Here is a 20129-nt window from a genome sequence, read left to right on the forward strand (position 1 = left end):
ATGGGATGGGATGGGATGGGATGGGATGGGATGGGATGGGATGGGAGGAATGCTGTAAGGACACAGCTTTGCCTTGGGTGTTTTCCAGCGTGCGAGTGCCACCCGCAAGGCTCTGTGAGCACGCTGTGTGACCAGGTGACAGGGCAGTGCTCCTGCCGCCGGGACGTGGACGGCCAGCGCTGCAGCCACTGCCTGCCTGGCTATTTTGGATTTCCCCACTGCCGGCCTTGCCCTTGCAATGGCCACACGGAGCTGTGTGACCCCCTGACCGGAGAGTGCCTCCACTGCCGCGGGTTCACCGCTGGAAGCCGCTGTGAAAGGTGGGTCCGTGGGCAGTGCTTCAAAGCTCCACCAGACACTGGTGGTCTCCAAAATGCTTTAACAGGAATGACCTTAACAGGAAACACGTACCCACATCAGGGTGAAACTGGGCCCGACTGCTGAATGTCAGGTACCCATTGTTTTTGGCAAATGTGGGAATGTGCATGCAATGCCTGTGGGTGGACTGCAGGCAGGGCATGCACCCAGCATTGCAGCAGGCTTCCTGCAAGAAGGCATTTGAGAAACGGATGCCATGTCACCATGTACTTGAAGACACGCACAAAGCACTGTGTGTGAGATAAACTGACTCTTGCCAGGTTCCAAATTGCCAGCTTTCAAATTTAAAATTCAGCACAAGGCTAGCTAAGAGGCTGAATATTGTGCTGAATACTCATTTTAATACCTGCAATTACCTCTAAGGAGATTAAGTAAATGTACCCACTTTGTAATATTCCCTATCACCAGCAAATGACTTTTCCCACATGTTCCAGCTCCATTCAGAACACTGCTCCTTTCTTTTATTTTGTACTGGCAGCAGTATCACAGTTCAACACGGACATTGAAATTAAATTTGCTTAGGTTGGTTTGGCTGGATTGTGCCTTGTCATTAATTTTTAAGAGGATTTCCCCATGAAACCTGTTGAGCTTTTCCTGCAGTGCTTTTAGGCAATACTGTCTTTGGCTGTTCTACTTGTAGACGGCAAACAGATTAAAAATGGGAGACTGAAACACTTTTTGCCCTGTGGCATTGCAGGATCTCCAGACTGCAGGGGGAGCATACCCAGACAGCCAAATCTTTTAGCCTTGCCGGTATACGTATGGAGAGGTGTGTTCCCATTTGCCATAGTAAAGCAGATCAAAGACTGAGGATGCTTCAGAAGCCTCTGTGTTGCTGTTGCTGCAGCTGCAGGACTATGGGGGGTTGGGATGTGGAGGCAGCAGTGGTGGGCAGGGTGGCTGAGCCTCCAGGGAGCCCCAAAAGCCCCCACCAATCTGGGTAACAGCACAGCCACCAGCACCTCAAAAGAGCCATTACCCCAGGTTTGCAGAACGTGTCAGACAGAGCATGGCTCAATACATATGTTGCATCTAAAATATGAAGTATTCTCTGAATACTCTTAAGGAATCATTGCATCTTTTTGCCTGTGCCAGCACTTTTTACTGCCGTGCCAACCACTCTGGGTGTGTGTGTCTGTATGGAAAGAGATGAATATATGTGCTGATAGGTAAATATACAGAGTTTTTATATGGCAGCTTTTAGCTGCCTATGCAGAGCATGTGAGATATGCCATATCATAATCATTTAGATTAAAATTGTTCCAGAGCATGTAAAAGTCTTCACAAACATTTATTGAAATGAAAACATGTCTTTTTCATTTTGCTTCAGATTTTGAGAACGCAGCTCAGATTTTCCATTTTAGAATACCTTTGAAGCTTGATGTAGCTCTACCAATTGATGGAGATAACATTACAATGATCTGGAATACTGATTTCAATGTATACATATAAATTGATTCACCTTCATGAAGTACTTGACAATTTGTCCTGCTTTGGCAGGTGCATGGACGGCTATTATGGAAACCCTCTGGCTGGAGAACCCTGCCAACCATGCATGTGCCCAGGGACACCTACAAGCAATAGGTATTTTGCAAGTTCCTGTTACCAGGACTCCCATTCTGCACAGCTTGTCTGTAATTGTCTCGACGGATATTCAGGTACGAAGCAAAGTAAGGACTAGCTTCGATACTGCTAAAATTTAATTAAGAGAAAAAAAATATCCTCCTCTACCTGTCATGTGTTTAGAAATGACAATGAGGTAAAACTAATTAAACAGCTAAGAAGAGTTACTGGTTTCAAGTTTACTGAAATTATGTGGGTAAGTTTTGACTAGGAAGAATGGGAATTATGCAGTTAGTGTTTTAAAAAGGGATTCACCTGTGTGGATACAGTAAAGTCATTAATTATTCTGATGTCACTCACTTGAAATCTCCTCCTTTCCAGGGCCATTACATTAATAGGGTAAGGCAAAGGGGGAGAACTGCAGTTGCTTGATACCTCTGAAAAACAAGCCAAATGGGAATGATTAGGGCATCAAAAAGAGTTGATAAGATTTCCTAATCATACAAAGTCTTTCTCCATACAGAGGAAACTCTTTAACATTATACCATAAAGTGACTGCTTCTTTGTTTAAATGGTCATTTTAGAAATGGGGTTTCTGTTCTCAGTTGTCTCAAATGCAGACATTTTTGCAGCAAACTGATTCCTCATTTCCTAAGATTTTGTTGACTTAGGTTGAATTCCTGAAGGGAAAGCTGAAGATATTTCCCTTTCCTTGGGCATTAGAAAGACCTCCTGTGATGGAAGCAAAGCTTAATGAGAAGCACTGCTGAAAAGTAAACCAATGCTGCCATCTTTACTTAGGCAAGGTTTCTTTATAAGTCAAGAGTGGTTTTTGCTTGAGTAATTGCTGTAGGGCCAAAATGATTCATGCTGGTGCTCACCCAAGGCACTTCTGTCCTCACAAATCACTGCACTCCTCAGTTTTGTACGTTATTGCTCCTTCTCCTTTCCAGCAAGACTCTTGGTTACCTTTGTAGCAGTGGTTTCACTTTCTCAGAGATTGAGAAAGGCTCTGGGTCCTGAGTAGCACAGTGAAGCAGCAGAGTCCTCAGCTGAGGATGAACCAGTGGATGTGCTTCCAGAAATACCAATCTGCCCAGAATGGTCTCTGAGATGCAGAGGTAGCACCCAAATCAGGGCAGGCATTGAGACAAAATGCAGAAATAGTTGTCATGCCAGCAAGTAAGGACAGAGCATCAGCGTTCATCCAAACTCCTGGGTACCCCCCACACTCCAATGCTGCTGTTGGAGTGAAAAGCCAAAGAAAATTCTGCAAATATGGCTAGCCTGACTACTGCCATTGAAAGGGCTTCGATGGAAAAAGATGTTTGAAGGTGTTGTATGATGGGGCACCTATCTGCTGAAAGCACTTCCTTGGTATAAACAGCCTGGGATGAGGAGGGTGTATTTTCATCAGATTTCAGTGGGGAAGATAGAATTTAAACTGATCAGAAGGTTAAAGGACAATGGTCTCAAACAGGTGGATATATTCCATTGGAACTGTACATTTGAAAAGACAGTCTGAATATTTTAATAATATTACTGGAAATTACATGTTTCACTTGAATTCCAACCAGCCAGCAATATTTTTACCTTCCTCTGACAGGCAATCAGTGTGACAAGTGTCCTAGTGGGTTCTACAAAAACTCCAGCACCCCTGGGCTTGATTGTACACCATGTCCCTGCAATAACAACATTGATTTGACAGACCCAGAGTCCTGTAACAGGGTCACTGGGGAATGCACCAAGTGTTTACACAACACCCATGGAGCAAACTGCCAGTTCTGCAAACCAGGTTATTTTGGCTCAGCCCTCAATCAAAGCTGTCAAAGTAAGTAACAGCACTGCAATTCTGTTTTACTACCAATAAAATGTTTTGTAAAAAGCCGGCTATAGGGAAAGGCTAGACCTCGGAGGGGGGACAAAACTAAAGCAGATAAATAGAGCAAAATATAAGAATCACAAATATATTTCTCTATTTACTAAATATAAGTGTATCAGTGATACAAATAACATGGCATCGATTAAATTCTTTGTCATCCAAGTCTCACTAAATCTCATACTGAATATCACTCTGAGGAAATACTCATTTGTGAACTGAACAGTACTCTCTATTAGAAAAATAAATGTGCGTTCAGCTTATTCAGGAAGGAATCAAATGTAAATGAATCAGTGATAACTGTTTATCCATGTTGCTGGCTAATGCCAGCTAAGCTCAGTTATATCTCAGTCAACCAGATGATCCCTTGCTGAACTTCCTGCCTCACCAGTTGTTTTCATTAAGTGGCTAGAGTGAGGGTGTTCAGGCAATTTAGTAGATTCCACGAGGACACATCAGTCACTCAGCACTTTGAGCAGAAGAGTAGGAGTGTAAGGAAAAGCAAGGCACAAGCTTCTTCCCAATTTTTCTTTATGCTCATTTTCACAGATGTGCCTGATTGAGGATTTAATTTTTATGGCCAAGATAATTATAAGCATAGTCAAAAAACTGGTTTTCTGGGAATCTTTAGAATACAATCCAAGCCCTCATTCATTCTTGGAAGATGTCTGCTAGAAATTGTTAAGCAAGAACTTTTGGCTTCTCACAAGGAAGGCTTATTATCTTATTTGGCCTACAGGGGATTCCCATGCTGGATAATGCCTACTGTAAATCAACTTGTCCTTACCCAATATATTTAACATTGCATTCTAATAAGATTCAAAATTCACTAAGCCTTCATTTTTTGTGCCCGTATTAAAAGTGTTGAACATCCACAGTAAATTTTCTCAAAGCCATATGTAAGTTATTACAGAAAGAAAGGTAATGTGCATGAGATTAAACACATTCAAGGTTGCTAAAAGTAAATGTACAGTGTGGGCTTTATATCCAGCTCTGATGTCCATCAGGTGTCTGTATTACTGTCTGCTGTAGTAATTGTCCTTCTTTTTCCAGGCTGCATGTGCAATCTGGCAGGTGTCCACCCTGCCATGTGCCCAGGGGAGGGTGCAGCCTGCCTGTGTGACCCAGCCACAGGAGCTTGTCCTTGCCTGCCCAATGTGCTGGGTGTCATCTGTGACCAGTGTGCCCCTGGCCACTGGAACCTAGCTAGCAGAAAAGGATGTCAGACCTGTGACTGTGATCCAAAAAACTCCCAAAGCAACCAGTGTGACCAGGCAAGAAAATTGCTATATTTTCCAGGAGCCAGGGTGCTGGTGTTTTGACATGTCAAAGTGGGGACCCTCTTATAATTGATGATTTTTGTTGTCATATTCCCTGAAAACAAAATATTCTTTGGAAGTTTGTAGTTGGTACAATCACACTGTGAATCATTAAATCAAAAAATGTTGTTCTGATAATGTGGCTTTGCAGGCTGGTCAGCAATTTATCCTTGCATGTTGTGTCTTTGTCAGTGGATCTTAGTAATACTTTGTAAAAAGATGTCACAGGAAAAATACTGCCTGGTAAATGTGCATATGGGGAAGAGGGAAATCCAAGCTTGGACCCAAGAGTCTTAGGGGTATTTTTAAAGAGTTTATTTCATAAAGTAGCAGCTGTGACCATTACATTAATCGTGCCTCATATACCATACTGCTAGAGTACCTTTTCTCATTTTTAATTTCTGTGCACATTTTAGGGCTAGAATGTAAAAAAAAATTAAATAGCATTTCAGAATAGAGAAGTGAAATTGTGATTCCATGGAGTCAACAGCAATTTTGCCATTGACTTCAGAGCACCAGGAGTTTATCCTCAAATCTTGCTGATGTGTTTGCACATTTTGTTTTCAATATGCCCTCTGTTTTTTCGGGTTTATTCAGTAGATTTATTATTTTTTAATAAAAAAATTAGTTCTTGACCTCAAAGAACTACTAGCAGTTATCAAAGTTGTAATTCCCTGGAATTTAATTTAATAGCTGAATTACAAAATAAATTTTCTAGGGTAATGTGCATAATATACCCTCAAGATTTTCAGTTACAATTGATATATCATGTAGTTTAAAGTTGAAATGTTAAGACGAGTACTTAGGTCCAGCGAAAATAAAAAATAAGTCTGTTTTGCAAAGGGAAAGAATCCTCTCAGATCATAGTCAGAGGATGGGTTCTCAAACAGCATCAGTAAATTGGATCATACAGAATCTCTGACATTAGTCAAGTAAAGCCATTTCTCAGAGTGTATTTTGTTTTCAGGACCTTCAGGGGAAGATAGGAAAGTTGGGCCAATACTGTGTGAACCATAGTGTTCCAAGACTGTGGGCAAGCAGTGTTGCTGCAGTTCTTGTACAGCCCTATGGCTCTGCTGGAAGTTATTCAATCCTAACTGTCTTTACAGCTTACAGGCCAGTGTCCATGTAAGCCAGGTTATAGTGGAAGATGCTGTAATGAATGTGAAGAAAACTACTTTGGCAACCCCCAGATGCATTGCATTTGTAAGTATTATTAGGTGGGACAACTGAATTAGAAACTGCCTCAACATAAATGCTTACCTTTTATATTCACAGGGGAGACAGGACATACATGTAGAGAAACAGCTTTTCATGTCTTTGTGTGTATGATATGGACAAGTGATTATGGTATTTATCTATATTGTTATTTCAATGGTTAAGATGGAAGTCAGAGATGAAGAAGAGCCCCTACTGTGCAGTCCACCTTGCTTTAACTCCAACACTGGTTTGCTTTTATTATCTTGAAATGCGCCTTTTTCATGCATTAATCCCACAGAAAAGGAACAACTGGATGTAACCTGCTGTCCCTTTCTTGCAGCTTGTGAGTGTAACCTGGAGGGGACCCGGCAGCCCACGTGTGACAAAGCCACGGGCGTGTGTAATTGCCGTGCCGGTGTCACCGGCCGGCTCTGCGATCGCTGCGGCCGTGGCTTTGAGAAGGACTTTCCCTCCTGCCACCAGTGCCACCTTTGTTTTGATCAGTGGGACGCTGAAATTGCTGCTCTTGCTCAGACTGTGCAGGGGTTAATGAGGTTTGCAGCAAAGCTGGAAGATAGAGGAGGACGAATGCCCAGCTGTGACATGCGCTTCAAAGCCTTCAAAGATGCCATTTCTGAAACTGAACACATTTTGAGACATCCTGTCCTTTCACTGGAGGCCCTTTCAGGCATCAGGGATTTTAAGGACTACCTTCAGTAAGGGCTAGGTTGCTTCTGAAAAAAATTCATCAGCTGAGAAACTGTCTTCCCCCAGACTCCACCAGCCATCCCTACATACCAAATCCCAGTTCGGATCAGCACACAGACGCTGGTCTACTAAGCCACAAAATAATCCTTAATATATGCCTAACCCATACAGACATACTTAAATGGTGGAATTTCCCCGTTCATACTAAGGGTTTTCTAAATGAGCCATATGATTAAATGTTTCTGTGTGTTTATAAATGTATCTCTTTCCCTCTAAAATACTGTGTAACTCAGTTCTAGTGTAAGAGCAATCTGGTCTGACTTCAGTCTGTCTTTTCCCCTTCAGACAAAAAGTTGCACAGATGGATCTCCTTCACAGTTCATCCTTTGAATTTCCTGACCTTAACAAGAACATAGAAGATATTGGAGAAGAAGCTGACCTAGTGTTTGAACTTCTTCAACAGAAAATACATCTGCATCAAAGTTTTCAGTACTTAAACTTCAAAGGTAAGTCAGCAATGAATTAAAATAGGTGGACATTTTCTCTGAAATTTTGGAATGTTTTCTCATCATTAAACCATACAACATTTCAAAGATCCCTGGATTTTATCTTCCTATGGTAGCACAACAATGTTGACACTGACAACATTTTATACTGACTTTCCAAATTCTCTTTTAGCTTAAAATGCTGTGATTTTTAGCATCCCAAATTTCAGATGCATTTGCCAGGGTCATATCAGTCAGAAGTCTCATGAATGCTTACATCAGGACATAAAAGAAACCCAGTCTCACAGTACAGACTTACATGCAATAGAACAGCAAAGTATCCCCCCTCCTACACATTTGACTCCTCTTGCTCATAGGAATACTTAAAGAAGCTTGTACAGGAATGGTTTGTTTAATTAAAGAATAGTGTCATAGTGCAGCTTCTTAGTGTTCCCATGGGAAAATCCTTGACTTTATGTGGGACAGAAGTAGCTCTCCATCGTCAAAAAATGTGAAAGCAGAGCTCCTTGGTATTTTTGAAAGAATTACACCCTCTCTACTTCAGCTAAGTATAGTCTCCATCAGCAGCTAATAGCTCTAATGATGGTGTCCCACACTGGTTACTGGAGAAAAATGGGGATGTATCAGGCAGGGATCTTGAACAGATGCTAGACCACCCACAGTGGCAGGAGATGGTCAGCAGAATCCTCTCCAAAGAGATGGCTGCCAAGATATGAACCCCCAGAAGATAGGGTGCTTACCACAGAAGGCACAAGCTACAAGCAATGCACTCCCACTTACTGTTGCTCTATGTAGAAGAACTTGGCCCAGGCAAGTTTTTTTGTTTGTTTGTTTTTGTTTTGGAATCTTTTTTTAAGAAAATATAGGAAAGAAAAAGAAAAAAAGAAGGAAAAGTCAACAAAATGCAAAGTGGAGGGAATGGAAGAAGAGAAAAGAGGGATTAACCAAAGTTTAGGGCTCCTGTGCCCTGCTGTACTTAGCAGCCCCCTGGGGCAGCTCCTGAGCTCAGGTTCCTCTACAAGCAGCCAGCACAGCTCTCCCAGGCTCCACTTCTCAATTCAGCTGAGCCTTGCACAGTCTGAGAAAGGCAGAAAGGCAAAGAAACAATAAATCCCAGGGAGGTCAGTGGACGCAGAGCTGAAGCATCCGTGGTGCTCTCTGGTCACATTCCAAACCCACTTCATCCTTTGGCCTCTGGAGACAGATAAACAGCCCTATAAAAAGCACATGGTAGTGTGGGGAGGGGAAGACCTTGAATTTAAGATGAATTTCCTATCAAGGCCGCAAATATTCATTGGTTCTGCTACCAAGCATATAATAGCACAAAAATAACATTTCCCTCAAGATAACCAGCTTTTCTGATACCCAGGAGAGAGACTGGTTCCTCACTCCATCTTCCTTTCTGATGAGCAGCATATCCTATATATGGCTCTGTCTGCTTTTTCCTCTCCTTTTTGCTGGGGCAGAGCAGGATATGGCCACATACACCATCCGAAGCACATCTGGCACTTGTGCCCTAGACACACGGAGAATGAGCTTCTGCCTGTGTCTCTGCAGAGGATCAGGAGTCAGAGTCTTCCTCACAGGCATATATTCAGCTAGATGACCTGGGAACATCAGTATCTAATGATAAATCAAAACCATTGGAAAAGCCAAGACACAAGTGTCCTTAAAATAATGTTTGCAGTCTATGAGATGTCATTAAATTATGGCTCTCCAGCATTACCCCCTGGTTTTGCAGCCACTGAGGTACAGTAATGCAGTGTGAGAAGCTTCCTAGGCTGTAAATCAAGCCTGGGCTAAGACACTGTTTAATGTAAAGGAACTTGAAATCTCTACAGCTCCATCAAAAACCAAACGTGGAAAATGCATTTAGGCCATTTAATGGAGAGCTGAACCACTGTGAAATATTCCTGCAATGGAATTGTTGCATGGAAAAAAGTCTCTGTCTTATACGAGGAGTTACAGCAGTCTCTTGACAGGTATTTTGTATTAAGAGCTAACTTTAAACTGCATATTGTTTCCAAGAATTACAAGATAAATAAATAGCCCTGGTTCCACATGATGACTAAACATTGTTCAGCTTCAATCAAAGCCAAGGGCTTTAGAGCCTGAATCAAAGCACACAGGACTAGGGCATCTTGTCTTAGACTTCAACTAGTACCTGAGTCAGTTACCAGCACAAAGAGAGATGTTATTCAGAGAACTCTAATGCTTTTTCACTGCTGACACATCAATTCTGGCTCTGGACATATTTCTGCCTAGGAATGTGGGGACAAATCTGGGCTCTCTGGAGATCTGGGAAACCTCAACAGCAGCAGGAACAGCTTTAAATTATGTGTGTTGCAAGGGAGCTGAATCTTTTTCTCAGGCTATTAATCTGCAAAAAATGTAATATTCTCCAACACTTTTAAGCCTACTTAAGGCAAAGCTTTCACTAAACAAATAGGAGTCTTGCTGGAAAGTATTTTTTGCCTGGCCTATGCACTTATCATGGAAGTGTTTTTTTTTTAATGCATCAGTGTTGGGGGTTGGTCCTGAAACTGGATTTTCCAAAGACAAAAAGCCCTCATATTTTAATGTAAATTTTGGTCTCAGTCTGGCAGACCACTTAACTCTTGGGTGCTGTGCTGAACAGAAAGGACAGATGCTTTCCTGACTCACAATCAGGGAGCTGATCATTCATGACAACTGGCAGAAGCAGTTTTCCTGCCTAAAACATAGTGAATGTCAGGAGCTTTTATCCAAGCAACAATGGCAGTAAGGCATGAGCTACTGATGAATGCAGATCAGTAGCAGTTAGTGTCAATAATGGGATCTCCTTCATACTTTTGTCTATTCTGTTGCCTTCTCAAAAATCTTGGCATCCTATGGATGACATGAGATCCACCATATTTTCATCTAGTTTAGCAGGTTTTATGAGCATTGATAACTATTCCTATTTGGCAACTGGATAACTAAAGGATTAAAAAGCTTGGCTGAGGAAATGACAGTTCCTGTCCTTCTCTGCTGTCCCAAATCAAACACCAGGGAATCACCTGTCACTCAGCAATTGTCCAGAATTCAAATAAATGCACAGACTGAATGCAACCAAATGCAGTTGGTACTAAACCCTATTTCTGTTGGTACAGAGGCCATCGGCAACATTAGGAAACACTCTGAAGTATCATTGCTGGCAGAACAGAAGACCAGGGGGACAATCCCTATTGTAAGACACTCAGAGTATACCAGGAACGACACTCTCAATATGTTGGACCATCAGGTCTTAAATGCAAGCAATGTGCTACAACAACTCAGAATGATCAAAAGCCCTGACATCCAAAACTTGAATGAAAAGGTAGGCACTGTGGATTTTGAATGAAAGCTAAAAAAAAAAAAAATCCCAAACCCCAAAAAACTCTCCTTTTTTTTTTTTGTGTTGTAGCAGGTTTTCATTTTAAGGGTGCTTACATGCATTATTAAGTCTGGAAAATGGCACTTTCTTGCCACAGCCATGCAATCACATCGAAAACAGCTGTACTTCTCAGCTGTAGTTATTTCCAACCTGGAAGCCATTGTTCCCAGCACAAGGAACTGTTTAAGAACTCCCTAGTCTCAAGAGGACATCAGAGTAATTTCAAAGAATAACACAAACCTCCTCAATGAGCAAGTTAAACTAAGCAGTGACTTTGTCCTGGAGTGGAAGGAGAGTGAGTGCTCACACATCCTGAGTGTAACCTCTGGGAAAGAAGGGGTTCTGTTCTTCTTCAGGGCAGCAGTAAATACCTGATAGTACCAATTCATAATAAATCTGGACGAGACCATCCCCCTAAGCCTTTAGGTCCCACACCTGTATCAAAATACATGGAGGACTAGACATGACACCTTGTTGTGTTAGAGGCTCCTTGGATCCTTTAGAAGAAGCCATTGACCCATGGGATGGATAAAGTTAGGGAACCATTTCAGCCCTTCTGCTATAGAAGAGTGAAGCAAGGGTCTTAGTGCAAACATGGAGCCTAACAAATGGCTCCTGCAAGGATGCTCAGAGCCATGGGCTGCCATTGCATCCTTCAAATCAGGGGAGAGGGACCTGTAACTGGCAGTGACACCTATCTTTACGAAGACCAGAAGCTGTGTCCCACCCATCCTATATTCCATGTTCATATGATGTCAAACATCTTCCTTCCTTCAGGAATGTATCTCAGGCCCCAGAGGAGTCCTGACATAAGCATCTTCCTTATTGCAGATCTGTGGTGTTCCAGGAGACCAGCCATGTGCCACAGCAGCCTGTGGGGGAGCTTTGTGCCAAGACAGTCATGGACTAAGGCAGTGTGGTGGCCCAGACTGCACTGGAGCTCTTCCTCTCTCCTCTGAGGCCTTCAGGAAAGCTGAGGAGACTGCTGTGCTGCTAAATAACTTGACTACTCAGCTACAGGAACCTGAGAATCAGGTGCTGTATATCAAACCTACATTTGTCCAGTGGAATGGATGGAGGATGAGATTTGGGAGGTCACAAATCTACAAAAACTCACCTGCTCTTTGGACAAAGAGCGGTGACGTAGTGATGGGCTCTGTCCCAGCATCATAGACCTATCATGATTCAGTACCAGCTGCCAGCCCCACCAAGAGATTGGCTTTATCTAGATCTTCTTCCTCACAGCTGCTAAGAATTCAGAAGTCAGAGTGCCCAGTGTCTGAGTTGGTGGTTTTAGGCTTTAATTGTCTATATTTTTACTGGGAAAGATTCTAATGGCACCATTTGTCAGTAGCCTGATGTGCTTATTGCAATGGGATTACTGCTGTGCATGGCGTTAAACTCTATTTATATAACTTCATACTACTCATGTTTGCCAATAAATTACTTTTGAAAATAATTTCAAGATGAAGCTTTTCTGCCCCCAGTAGTGTTTAGGAGGGCATCAATTAGTCAGCTGTACTGCACAGTAGCAGTGAGAAATAATTTAAGCAAAGTGTGGCCAATGCAACATATGCCAAGGAAACAAAACAGACAAATCCCAAAGCACCAATAAGGAGTTTGTTCTTATTAATAGTCAGAGATGATGCCTGTTAGTTATCGGCAAAGAACATTTTCCAGCAGAAATTACATTCTGCTGTGGCTTTGTCCTGTCCCTGCAGGATGCCTGGGCATCCATTTCCTTTTTTTAAAATGCTCTCCACACTGCATCCCAGCCAGCGGGTTTGGAAGTGAGCAAAGGGGACACCGCCCTGGGGCCCCAGGACACGGAGAGGCGGCAGCCAAAGGCATCTGCAGAGCCAGGCAGCGCCAGCCAGGCTGCCGGGACATGGCCTTGGAGCACACAAGCCTCAGGCACCTCCGTGACAACGAGTGAACTATTTTGAGACATTCCAGAAATAAAAACATCAGCATTTTTCTCGTTGCATGGGGAAAGATGGAATCTCTCTCCCCTCTGCAGACCACAGATGTACCTGGGCCATTCTTGAAAGCAAAGCCCCGACCAAAGTAAAATACTGTTGGAATTTGGTAATTAATCTAAAGTTCTCATTTAAATTATTAATAATACCGATTTAGTGGTTAAATTTATCTTTAAAGACAAGCCTTGAACTCTACCTTCCTTGTGTCCTCTTTAAGTGTTTTTTAACAGCAAGTCCAATATGACATGACAAATGAAATGACGTTTTCTGTAATCAGATTTGAATCTGGTAAGATCTGCTTAGGTCTGAATCTGATCACTTACAAGATACAGTACTGCAATAACTGCCGGTACTCTTTTTTAGAAACAGAAGGGAGCTGTGGTCTAGCAGTGGCTGCAGAGAGAAAGAAAAATACCTGATTTAGGCTTTTTCTGAGGCCAGATGAAGACCAAGATGTAGCAGCTTATGGAGTTCCCCAAAGGGGTCTTTACTACTTTTCAAAGCCACATCAAGTGATTCCAGCTGAGGCTTAGATCAACATTACCTTTGTGTCAGAGCCCAACTTGCAAAACAATGACAGATAACCTGCAGAAAATGGCACTGCTGTTTCTAATAATGTTTCCAGGTTGAAGGCATTAGAAAAATGGCAGAAGACAGCAAACTGAAAGGCTCACGATTTAATGGGCAACTGGAGATGGCTATGAATAAGATGGAAGTTGATGGAGAGATCGCTAAGGAGTTCATCCAAAAAGTGAAAGACTTCTTGTTAGGTAAATATACAGTGTTCTTTTTGACTAATTTTTCATAAATATATTCCAATATAATACAACATAATAGACAGTCAGAAGATGATCTAGCTCCTGAGCTGTGCAAACTTTTTAAATCCCTTTTTTTCTAGTGCTTCTTTAATCTCTTTTTTTCTACTGCTTCTTTCTCCCAGGTGACAGTACTTTGTATCAGTTTTGCATTATATCTGTTACATTCTGATTATCATCTTTTATTACTGTGTTTAATTTGAAGTATCTCCCTCCATTGCTGGTTTATCTGAGTAAGGACTACTAAGATAATTTCATAAAATATAATGGCTAGGCATGTCCAATGCATCCTCAAATTGTTATTCCACCCCCTTCTTCCAGGCCCCATAAATAGAGGCTCTCAGTAGGGAGCGTGGGAATTAGGACTCATCCCACTCCATCGTCTCCATAAAGCTGTAACTCAAGGAATCAAACAATTCTGGTAGAACTTCACAGCTCTCATAAAAACAAAACCAAACAAACAAACCAAACCAAACCAAAACAACCGTATATACTCTAAAAATTTTCCTCGCTTGGGATTGCAGGAAAATGCTGTAGGAAGCATCCTACATTTTTTTACCAGATGCACATCAAAGGTTTCAAATGTAGCAGGATTTTCTTTAATCTCCAACGTAGCTGATCTCATAAATTTCTATGGATTGCAGGCTTTTGGCATTCATACCTCTACATCCAAATGGGAGCAAGGGCAGAGAACAGAGGATTTCTTTTGTTTGGAAAAATTTACATTATTTTATTGAATTGAAAGATTTAGGTCTATTTAATTCCTTATGAGTCTCAGATTTTTATTGATAGCCATTGAAAATTCCATCTTTCACTCTTATGTCTCCTAGTAGACATACAGCATTTATTAACAATTATAAAATATTTTTTTCGAATCTTTGTTTTGTTAATTGAAGTTTAAGAGCTGAAACAGCTGGGAAGCATACAGTTACATTAAATCTGCTGTACTTGACATTGATGTGAGTGGTGATTTTGGATGAATATATTTCTACAGGAAATAGCTCTCAGGCATGTACTACTGTTTGCACACTAAATGTCTTCTATTTAGTTCTTGCTAACTTACTCTGGAGATTAACACAACCATTTAATATATCTCAACTGCTTTATCACACAAGTTCTTGTCTATAAATGGAAGTGAGCAGAAAACAAAACCAATGATGTGACTTCTCTAGGTATTAACCACTCTGTGTGTGCCTCTGCCTCTTAGCAAAGAGCTAGGACAAGCTCATTTGTAATGGGAATTGTCAAAATATGTTTTTTTTCTATTGTAACTTCCCGTTCTATGCAAATCTGACCCAGGTTCCCTCTGCAGCTTAGCCTTTCTCATTAACCAGCAAAGGAACCACTTTCTCAATATTGTGGCAACTCCAGGGAAGGGATTACAGCCACTGGCCAGCTTGGAAATCTCCATTCACACCCCAGCCTCGCCAGCACCTCTTTGATCTGTGGGCCAAGGAAGAAATGGGCTCTGACACATCTAGCTGTGCTGGGCACCGGTTTAAAACCCTCCATGGGCTCTGGCCTACATCAGAATTTTAATAACTCAGTTCAAAGTGGGTTCAAATCCTCATTTCAGACAGTTTTGACAACACTAACAGCAGTACCTGGAAGCATAATATTAAATTACAAAATGTTGGAGGTAATTCTCTTACCCCCTTGCTGTGCCTGTCAGCTTTATTTTCCCACATAACTCAAAGGGTAGGCAGCCATAATGACCATTTACTGGGAAGAAGGAGCTGCTTCAGGATACTCTCAGCTCCATTTCTGTTGCAGATGAGAGTGCACCTCCAGAAGACATTGAGAAGGTGGCAAATTATGTTCTGCAAATAAACCTTCCCCTGACTCCACAAGAGTTCACAGGCATGCTTGGCAAACTCCAAAACATTATGAACCACTGTGAGAAGTACAAACTGGATAATAAAAGGAACATGAAAAGGGAGGATGCACAGACACTGCTGGTGGAGGCACAAGAAGCTGAGTAAGTAGAGTTTTCTCCTGCTGGTGTGCAAGCTCCAGCTGGGGTGGCACTGTGCACAGTAGGACTGCTCCATACCTCTGGCAGTATCCCAGTAACACTGGAAGGAGAGTTCAGGTGGAGATTTCACCTTGCCTTTTCCACAAGGCCTCTCCAGCAGGAAGGAGCCAGCGTGCTGAAAGGAAGCAGATCCTGACAGCTCTTGGCTCCTCTGCCTGCTGAGTCAGAGAGGCCAAAGCAGCTACCTAATTCCACCTTGGACCAGGTGGAACATTACATCTGGCTCACTGGGTGACTTGAATAAAGGTGAGAAAGACCCAACAAGAAAAAAAAACATGTTCCAACTTGAATCTTCCCTACTAGCAGTGCACCAGCAGGCAGCCAGCAGTATCCAACCTCGCCCTGAGTACAGCAACTCAGGTGCTCCCCCACAAAGTCCTTTTCTGAGGTTTTGCTTTACCAATTGACCACAATTTTAACAGTTGTTGGACTGGAGAAAACATTCCTGCATGTCAGCATGGGTGCATTTGAAACACATTCTTGCTTTGCTCACCACACCATGATACTACACACACTTCCTTTTTTCCATTTTAGCAAAGCAGCTAAAGCTCTTCTGCCAGTGGATGAAATTAATAATAAACTAAAAAATGTTGTGAAGTCCCAAGGGCACTCCAAGAACATCATCGTAAAGCTAAACAAAGAGATACGAGGCATCAGAACACAAATCTCTCAGGTATCTTACTGCAAATATTTTAATTTATTATTTGCTATATTTATTAGAAAGAGATACTTAATTCTGAAGTTTCCTTAACATAAACTTAAATAAATAAGACCAGAATGTGGCACAGATATGACACCAATTACATACTGCTTCAGGGTCTCCTAATCCACTGACAGTCCCTCATTACCACACTCTGCAAGCTGGATGGATGTCATGTAAGAAATCACAGACCTCAATTGCTCTGTTTTAGGCTGAGAACCAAGTGAACAAGACAAATGATAAACTAAATGACTTGTCAGCCAAACAGACTGAGATGGAAGATGAAAGTGCCACATGGCAGGCAATAATGCTGATGAACAAGAACCAAGCTACAAAGGCAAGAGCAGAAGCAGAAGCAGCTCACAAGCAAGCCCAGAATGTGGAGAATGTAAGTCCTTCTGTCACATGTAGGGAAAAAAAAAAACAACTCTTCCATGTTTAATGGAATTTTTGCTTCAGAAGCATTGCCCTGCTGTCATCAAAACATAGTATTTTCCTTATACCATGCAATGTAAAATGTCACAGATTAAGAAGAATATGTGTTTTATTTTAAGGTTTCTGGCATACACTTTGTTAGCTTGAATGAAAGAAAGCATACGCATTTCTCTGGCTACTTCATGACATTTTTTCTTGCACTGTGTATAAGACTTGTCGTCACCATGGGCACCAATAAACACAACAGAACAAATCACAAAACCAGATATGAAAATATATGAGTGATGGAAGCAGCCTGACAATTCATCCTGTGCTGTTCTCCTTCAGAGAAAATTGGTGTGGGAGTTACTTGAAGTTTTTGGTTGGCTCAGTCCTTTCCAGTAGTTCAGTTTTTGAAAATGCAGCTAGAAATTACCTAAAATGACAAGAACCAAGTACCCACAGCACAAGCTTGGAACATGGCCATACTTCCAAGCTACAAGAGTGGTAGGCAAAATCTAAACTTCAGTCTCAACAGCAACCTAAATCAGCAGGGAACAGATTAGCCAGTAAATATTACTGCAATTGGAAATGTAAAAACCCCAATGTTGCTACAGATAAAATTCATTATATTTGAGTTAAGCTTTATGGCAAAGTGAAATTTACAGAAAAGCCCTACAACAGAAGCAAAACCAGCATAAACTTGAAATACCTTAAATAATATTTTCTTTATATTCTCGCCCTTCCCTCTCCTTTAGATTACTCCACTGGCAGTTTGTTTTAATTGATTTCTATTGCATTTTGCAGAGCATTTTTCAATGTCTACAAATTAAGGATATATTTTTTAATATTTAAGAGAATATGAAATCTAAACTTTGGCCCAAAAAGGATGCTTCAAAAAGTATTAAATCTTCTTTCTGTACACCAGATTAATTATTTATGAGATGCTCTTAAACTAAGTGATGGCATTTTGTTACAGGAATTTACTGATGTTAAAAGAAAGTACACTGTTCTTCAAGAAAAGCTAAAAACCCAGAGAACTCCAAAAGAAACACTAGACAAAGTGAAGCGGTTGAAAGAAGAAGCAGAAAAACTGGCTGAAGAGACTGAAAAGAAGATTAAAAGAATAACAGGTGATGTTCTCACTTCCACAGTGAGTGGTAAGCACTGTGATAGTCATGAATTCAAGGTGGAAGTCCTTGCCCACAGACACTAACACACTAAATTCACCCAAAATTAGGTTTAAAACAGTTTACCTGGTGAAAATCCCTGCCTGAAGCTACTAATTTTTAAAGCAGTTGAATTTATTTGACGCATGCACTTTTTCTGACTTAAACAGATTGCTATAAGCGAAGGTTAAGAGCTGTCCACACAGAGACTTGCAGTGATTTTCTTCAGTTTAAAAACAGTAAAGTGCAAAAACTGTATAAAACCTGGCTGCAGATTTAGCTGGAGGCCCTGATTTATGCATTTGCTTTGAGTGCTTGGACATTCAGTCCTTCCTCTATGCTCTGTCTTTCCCCACGTCAGGCGAGGGCTTGTGAGATAGAGCTGTAGGGCAGCTGTTTTCCATCAGTTCATACTTGTTCCCCTTCTGACATTATCTCTGAGCAATGGCAGGACACAGCAGGTACCATTACCAGCTTGTGGAGACTGAAGGTGACGTGCCCTGAGTGTGTGGGGCCATGTCAGGCAGAGGGGCCATGGGAAGTGGACACCGTAGCTGCTGTGGCTGTACTGGCACTGCTGCTCACACAGGCTTAGAGGGTCACCAAAAAGGAAGAGCACATCTCATGTCCTTGCACAGAGACAACCCAATTCTCCTTGTAGTGAAGGTCTGGGCATTCCCACTAGGAACCCTTAGGCCTAGGATCCTGCCAAGCTCAGTATCAGAAAGTATCATGTAACATCAGCAAAACTGAAGCAGAAACTCTGTCCCAGAAGAAAACTCTTCAGGACAGGATCCAAATAAATATTTTGAGCAAATACCTAGGGGAAAGGCGTTAAGATCGTCCCAGTCACTCCAAATGCCCAGATGATAAGGATATTAGAAACAGTGAATCTTGTGGATTTAACTATTTACCAACATGTTTATGTTGGTGTAGCTTCATAGGAACCTTCAGAATACAGTTAGACAAGGGAGGGAGACACCCGTCACACCCAAATTGCCTAGGCTTTACACACTTCAGTGGACACACTGTTCCTCTGAGTGTTTCCATTTAAACCAAGTCCTTTAAGAGCTCCATGTCCTGCCCCATCCTAGCTGATGGACAAAAGCACACACTGAGAAATTAATTTCTTCAAGGCTGTCATGCTCCTCCTGCTATCCAGAAGCCAGACTTTGCCCTCCAGTTGCACATAACATTCCCCATTCAAAATGGGCGTATTGAGTCTAAAACTTCTGGGAAAAGAAATGCAACTAAACCCTGGATTTTACTTACGAAACAAATTGTGAGCAACATTGCATGTCTCTGCTCTTCCAGATTTGGAGAAGAAGCTTCAGGAACTGAACCAAACCAAACAAGATAAGGCAGAGCAACTGAGACAACTAGAGGAACAAGTGATAGCCATTAAAAATGAAATCATGGAGCAGGAAAGCAAGTATGCAACATGCAAGAGTTAGGGTCTGAACAGACCATCAGGTAAAATAAAGCTGTAATCACCATGATTACCATGTTCTGAGCATCCTGGCACAGGCCATTGTCATCTGGAAATACATCTGAAGTAGCCTAGTGAATAATGTAATTTAATATTTTTTTTTAATTTACTTTTTCTTCTTTTGTCCAGTTGAGTTCATATGGAAATAGGAAATACCTTGTAATAAATCATCTGCTTTAATAATCAGGTGTAGTCTTTGAGGGAGCTCTACAATATGCTCCTGTGCACAGTCTAGGGCTTCTTGTAGTGGGGGGGAGCTGGAAATGCAGAAGGAGGACTGCTCAGAGAGCTGCTGGTAGCTGTCTCAAAGACGGACTCTCAACACCCTTTGTCTTCTGCCAAACCCTAAAAAACGTGGTTGTGCCCTGACCCGGCACAGAGCTGCCTAGACCCGACTGGGGCGATGCAGATGGAACTCTGCGGGCTCCCGCAGCATTCCCAGGCACTGCCACTGCTCCAGCCGCATCTGTTCACTGAGGCAGAGCAGGGTTCCCTCCCCAGGAGCCCCTGGCGGTGCGAGGGTCCTGCTGTGCTCGCTGGAAATGCTCCATGCAGCTCCGGGCCATTAGCCCTGGGGCACA

At 42.0% G+C, this 20129-nt stretch overlaps 1 protein-coding gene across 1 annotated transcript in view; it reads left to right on the forward strand.

Moving 5' to 3' along the window:
* LAMB4 (laminin subunit beta 4) overlaps positions 1-19513 on the forward strand; it is a 39602-nt gene extending 20089 nt beyond the window's left edge. The window contains exons 20-34 of the mRNA XM_062490790.1: positions 89-320; positions 1879-2036; positions 3548-3772; positions 4874-5094; positions 6249-6345; positions 6680-7055; positions 7393-7553; positions 10685-10890; positions 11779-11982; positions 13552-13696; positions 15515-15719; positions 16311-16449; positions 16688-16864; positions 17870-18023; positions 19374-19513. Of these exons, the coding sequence (XP_062346774.1) occupies positions 89-320; positions 1879-2036; positions 3548-3772; positions 4874-5094; positions 6249-6345; positions 6680-7055; positions 7393-7553; positions 10685-10890; positions 11779-11982; positions 13552-13696; positions 15515-15719; positions 16311-16449; positions 16688-16864; positions 17870-18023; positions 19374-19513 (2840 nt within the window). The remainder of the gene's footprint in view (positions 1-88; positions 321-1878; positions 2037-3547; positions 3773-4873; positions 5095-6248; positions 6346-6679; positions 7056-7392; positions 7554-10684; positions 10891-11778; positions 11983-13551; positions 13697-15514; positions 15720-16310; positions 16450-16687; positions 16865-17869; positions 18024-19373) is intronic.
* The last annotated feature ends 616 nt before the right edge of the window (positions 19514-20129 follow it).

Source organism: Cinclus cinclus, chromosome 4 (genome assembly GCF_963662255.1).
Source record: "Cinclus cinclus chromosome 4, bCinCin1.1, whole genome shotgun sequence".
Classification (NCBI taxonomy): Eukaryota; Metazoa; Chordata; class Aves; order Passeriformes; family Cinclidae; genus Cinclus; species Cinclus cinclus.